A 6143-nucleotide genomic window follows, 5' to 3' on the forward strand; every position below is an offset into this window, starting at 1 on the left:
TCCCAGGCGGACTTTGCTTATTTTCAAGCTTCTGTTCTCCATGGAGTTGAATACCTCCAAGGTCACAAATTAATATAAGCACGGTCTGAATACTAAAAACTACAAAGAGGTCTTGTCTGCGCTCTGGAAGCTGCGGGAACAAATTGTCCTCGGTGCTTCATTAAAGGAACTGAAGTACTGAAAAACATGCCCAAAGTTTGTTTGAAGGGGAATTTTAGCCATGGTCATATGCTCTGGAGGAGCAGCCAAGCCTATCGCGGGTCCTGAAAGTGCTACATTGACCTGTCTATGCTGGCTGCAGACCCTGAATGCCAGAGTTTTAAGGAAGAAGTCACTTCCAAGGTGAGAAGGTATTTTGTATTCTGGTCAGTCCTCAGCCTTCTTGGTCTGAACTGATGGGACATGAAGAGGCATCATGTAGCTAAGATAAGCATGCCTTGTCTTTTTTTTTTTTCTCCTTATGAACTTGAAGGCATTAAGATAGTTGAAAGAAAGGGCTGGAGGTTTAAGATATCTCATTTATAGCAATGGGGCTGGGAATGACAGAAGGAATCTAACCCAGGGAAAGGACTCTTCTGCTTGAAATTACAGAGGACATAGAACAGGGAGATGTGTAGATGTTCAATCTCCTCACAGCTGCCATGGCTGATCAACAGTAATGGCAAGGGATGATCCTGGCAGCCAAGGCAACAGGAGCCACGTTAAGCTAGTTTGCTGTGCACAGACTGTACAGCATAGGCTGCATTATTTTCCCTGTCTGCCCTGCTCCACTCCTCACATTTATTCTTTTATGGCTTTAGCAATACATCCAAGTTAGTTTCCCAGTCATTACTGTGCTACCATGACTTCTTTTTCTATAGAGTAGTCAAAGCAGTATATAGTGAAAACTGTGTATTCATGTCAGCTTAAAAAGAAAATATGTATGCTTTTTTTTTTGCTTTGATTTGCATGGGGAAAATGAAAATCAACAGGAAAAGTATTTCTGCAAGTCAAAATGCTTCGTGTTGCTTTATTTTTCAAAAATATTGATTCCCGCCTCCCTAATTCTTTTAAAAATGTGCCTGACATTACCAAGGAAAAACCAGCACACATTAAGTATTTTAACTGGGGGGGAGTTATCACTGAAAAATGCCCAGTGTATTGATTTTTTTTACCTGTGCTAAATGTTGCCAGGAATGCACAAACAGAAAGCTATGCAAGAGATGAAATGCTGAATTAAACCCAGATGGGTATTCTCGCTGTTTGGTTTGACAACTAGGTTTGGGTTTTAGGCTCCTTCTAAAGTCATCAGACAGAGGCCTTCCAAGAATGATTCAGAGTCTGATGTTTTATGATCTACCCGTAGGAAACGTTTTGTTTCCCTTCAGCGATATAGAGGAAACTGGCTACTGAAATGCCAAAGTCAGATGACTGAAGCTGCAGGATTATAAAGCTCAGTTTCTTCCACCCCGCTTCTAACCCTGCTGTTCTCTGTTTTTTTTTTTTTTTTTTTTTTTTAATCTGTCCCCTGCAGGTCAAATGTGTTACAGAAAATGATCCCTGCAAACTACACTGAAGTGACAGAGTTCATTCTCTCAGGGCTGACAGACTGCCCGGATCTGCAGGTCCCTCTTTTCTTAGTTTTCTTGGCGATGTACGCTGCCACGCTCTTGGGAAACTTTGGCATGATTGTATTAATCAGGATGGATCTTCACCTTCACATTCCCATGTATTATTTCCTCAGCCACCTGGCTTTTGTTGACATTTGCTATTCCTCTGTAATCATCCCCAAAATGCTGATCCACATCTTGGAAGAGGAGAAAACCATTGGTTTCTCAGGGTGCGCAGCCCAGCTGTGCTGCTTTGTTGTCTTTGGGATCGCCGAGTGCCTTTTGCTGGCTGTCATGGCATATGACAGGTATGTGGCCATCTGTAAGCCCCTCCTGTACCCTGTCATCATGTGCAGGCAGACATGTGGATGGCTCGTAGTTGGTTCCTATGCAGTCAGCATGTTGCATGCAGTGACGCATGCCACTTTCATCTTTACTTTTTCCTTCTGTCAGTCCAATATGATCAATCACTACTTCTGCGATATTCCCCCACTCATAGCTCTTTCCTGCTCTGACACCCACACCTACAAGGTTGTTGTCTTTGCTCTTGTCAGCATAAATTGTCTCAGCACAATGACAATCATCTTTGTCTCCTATATTTATATCCTTCCTGCCATCCTGAGGATCTGCTCTCCAGAGGGCAGGAGAAAAGCCTTCTCCACCTGTGCCCCCCACCTATTGGTTGTCACTGTGTTTTATGGGGCGATTTTGTTCATGTACCTGCGCCCCAGCTCCACCTATGCATTGGCCAAGGACAAAGTGGCCACACTGTTTTACACAGTCATGACTCCCATGCTGAACCCCTTGATCTACAGCCTGAGGAACAGGGAGGTGAAGGTTGCTGTGAAAAGAGCAGTTCGGAGACTGCAATAAATGCAGCATATTAATGAAGGAGGTTTGTGACCAGGAAAGCATTTTTTTTTTTTTATTGCCACTATAAAACTCCCAGTTGCAAAGAAATTGGTATGACAGTGTATAGGGGATAATTTCTTCTTAACTTCTCTCCTTCAACTATAGGGGGAGGTCAGATGACTGCGTGGATTGAACATGGAACTTGTATATAAGTGAGGTTAGGCAAGATGAATCCAATCTCCTGCTCCATCAATGGTCAATGAACTGTGGTCAGCCCCTCTATAGAGCTTGAATCATCCTGCTTCTTTCTTGAAAGAACCTTCTTTCAGATGGATTCACACTCTGGGTGTTCATTTCTCTGTTCAACAACCACAGAGAAAGCCTGGATTATGCTGGGCACTGACTTCCAGATTGCTAAGCTTCAGAGGAGACTCTAGCAGACTAGTCGGAAAATGTTTTCCTAGAAAGGTTCTCCTAAATGCTCTTGTGAAACCCAGTACAGCAGCACTGAACTGAAAAATACTATTAAAAGTAGAGACACAGGAGGAAGGTGGTGCACAGACTTTCAACTTTGAAACAGAGGAGTCTGGGACAAATGAGAATTTTCATTTGCTTGTGGAGGGTTAAATTACAGCAGTCATTGGTGACAGTTGTTACAGCTCAGGCTTTGTACAGCACCTCACAAATCAGGACCCGTTATCGTGATTTGGACTCTTAACCTGTTGCTTAAAACATCAAGCATACTCATGAATGTAGATAGCCCACTGAGGCAGGATGTAGCAATTTCTGTAGCCCGCAGCACCAAAAAGTGAGATGTGTAAGAAAATTATCTAGCTGCCTTTGTACCCCCTCCTTCAGGGATTCAATATCCATTTACAGAGCGATTGTTTCAAGACTCGGGGAAGGTTAGAAATAACAGTACTGGCGCTTTATCAAGATGCGCTAAACTTCCTGCCATCCTGTGTCCACCATCTCTGCAACTGTTCTGCTGACAATAATGCAATTCTTCAAAATTTGTTGTTTTTACAGGTCCACATGCAGCCCGTATTTTTATTCTTGCGTTATAATTTCTCCTTGCTCAGGCCTACCTTGGTGAGAGGACAGTTACTTCAACTCAGTGACTTCCTCAGCTGCAAATGGCTGAGGGACAGGATGAATAGTTGAGGAATGTAACTGTACGCTGACCCTGTTCTTGTGTCTTTGTCTGCTGTCAGAAGGAGCATGCTGTACTGGATGAACCTCTCCTATGACCCATCAAGGATGTTTGTTGTTGTTGTTATATGATATGTAGAAGGATAATGGAATTCTGTAAACACTTTCCTCTCATCTTAACCCTGAAATATCTAAATTTTCACCAGTTGCCTGTAAGTCACAAGGCTGTTGTCCCAGGCACTGACTATTCATACTTGAGAGAGGCTCACAGAGACTCTGGGTGATGTTCAATATTACGATGTTAAGCTACGTAAGATCTTGCTGTGCTTGGTCTAGCTTTCCAATGCCTCTTTCATTTGTAGAACTTTATGATTGAAGGAATAGTCTCTCTTGTGCTGTCTTGCACACAAGTGTATTAACTAACTGCATCCTTTGAGAAGGATGATAAACGCACAGATTTTTTGCCTGTACCATAGAGGCCTTATGTGCTCAATCTAAGGAACTCTTTCAGTTTCCAGTTTCTAAGCAACTTGGAGAGAGAGCGAGATCTCAAAGAAATTCATCATATATATATTTGACACCTGTCTTAGGAAAAGATGAATGACTGAATACTGGACACTTTTAAAGTGTCTTTTTAAAGAAGGGTTTACTGTATCTATAGCTTTTTAAAAGGTAAGACCTTAGCAATGCTTCCTATAAAAACTAATTCCTGCAACTGTAAGTAGTAATCTTTTTCCTATGCAAGGTGTCTGTATTTCTTGCACTTTATTTAATCAGAAGTTAAGCTTTTGCAGAAGCTTTGAAGGAAAACTCCTCTACCATTTTAGAAGATGAGAAATTCTTAATGCAACGAGTACACTGTTAAGCTAATAAAACATATTCTTGTCTCTTTGACTAGAATAGCAGCAAGAGTTGCTGGTATCTGTAACCTTACTTTTAATATTGGAAATGGTCTTTTCTTGAAACCATTGTGCTGAACTGGAGTCAGTTACTGCCCTGGTACTGTACGGATAGGAATGTTTTGACCAGCATGGAGTGATATGGCTACTCCACTGGCCAAGAGTACCAGCCCAGAGAGATATGCATAGTAGAGGTACCTTCCTAGCCATGGTCAGATACAGCACTTCGTTATGAAGACGTTGCCAAGAATTTTAGACTTCCGCTGCTCTTGCAGATTTCAGGGTTTCTTCTTTTCTCTAACTGCAAGCCTCACAATAGAACTGATGAGCAAAGTTCTCCCGACTCCATGCATTGCTCTCAGAGGTAGCCTGGACTTTTGGGGAAACCACGTGTAATCAAGAACACATGCTTGTACCTTCTTACCTGTCCTGTTGAGGCAGGAAATGCAAACCTCCTCAAGAAAGTGCACGTATTGGAGCAGAGAGGAATAAGGCATATCTCATCCCTCAGAAGGAGCAGGGATATTTAGTTAGACAAAGTAAAGAGTTACCTCACCCATATTCCAGTCTCAGACTTCATAGGGTTTGATTTTAGCTTTTTTATGTTAAAAGTAATTTGTGGGATGCTAATAAAATATTATTCAAAGATGGCCTGTGCTCCTAGTTAAGATCTAAGCTCTGCTTTGCTTTTTGCAGTCCTTTGTGCCTAGCTTTGGTAGCAAAACCAATTTTGCCTGTCTGTGGTATATGCACCTATACACCCGTGTAATAAGCTACGTGAGATGACTACCTAGGCTCTTCTTACACATAACAGAGAGAGCGCCAGTATAACACGTGGAACCTCAGAAGCATATCAGGTCACTCCGAAGTTGATAGGAGTGAACGCTTACTGAATTGCCCCCTCAACTGCACTGCTTACATGAATTACATTTCTGTTGACTGTAATGAGAATTATATACCTAACTCATCTGTAGAAGCTTCATTTGTGCACCAATATTGAGATATTCAAGTCTAACTGAATCTTGCCTCTATAGTCAGATGAGCTGAATTCCACCCTAGATTTTCCCTCTCTGGTCTTGGTACAAGTACTGTACTATATGGGAGGTTTAGTGTTGCTCAGAGATACAACTTATGGATTTACAGAACATTTGTCATGTATATTACTCAGACACAGTTTTACTGGCTTCCAGGTGTGTCATAAATAATGCGCCAATCATCGCTTGAAATAAGTCATTCTCTAAGGATACCTCTTTCTCTCCATTGACTGTAGATTGATAACTAGCTTAGGCTAGGTGCCTAATTTTTGGATGGTTCAAGTCTGGTGAAATTAATTCCTTCTAGACAGAAGAAGAGGAGCTTCTATGTACATTTTAATTAGGATTTTGATTTCTCACCAAAAAAAAGTCCATAAAAACGATATGATTAAGCTAGGGAGCTAAGAGATAACTCTTTGCCCATGTTATACTTGGTGGCTGCTCTGCAAGATGCAGTGGGTAGAGCGAAGATGACGCGCGCTTGCCTGCAGGCCTTTGCTGTAAGGCTGGTTCTCGTGGCCGTGAGCAAAGGGATTAGGTGTGTGGTTGTTGTGGGTGCTTGGGCTTATTTCTGAGATGCAGGCTGCAGCAGATGGGAGAGGGGTGGATTTCTGGTC

At 42.1% G+C, this 6143-nt stretch overlaps 1 protein-coding gene across 1 annotated transcript; it reads left to right on the top strand.

Moving 5' to 3' along the window:
• The first annotated feature begins 271 nt into the window (after positions 1-271).
• On the top strand, positions 272-2462 carry LOC104149126 (olfactory receptor 8U9-like). The gene is made up of 2 exons (XM_068944050.1): positions 272-342; positions 1514-2462. Exon 2 carries the CDS (start codon positions 1533-1535, stop codon positions 2460-2462), a length of 930 nt encoding a protein of 309 aa, XP_068800151.1. The 5' UTR covers positions 272-342; positions 1514-1532.
• Positions 2463-6143: the final 3681 nt, after the last annotated feature.

This window comes from Struthio camelus, chromosome 5, assembly GCF_040807025.1.
Source record: "Struthio camelus isolate bStrCam1 chromosome 5, bStrCam1.hap1, whole genome shotgun sequence".
Classification (NCBI taxonomy): Eukaryota; Metazoa; Chordata; class Aves; order Struthioniformes; family Struthionidae; genus Struthio; species Struthio camelus.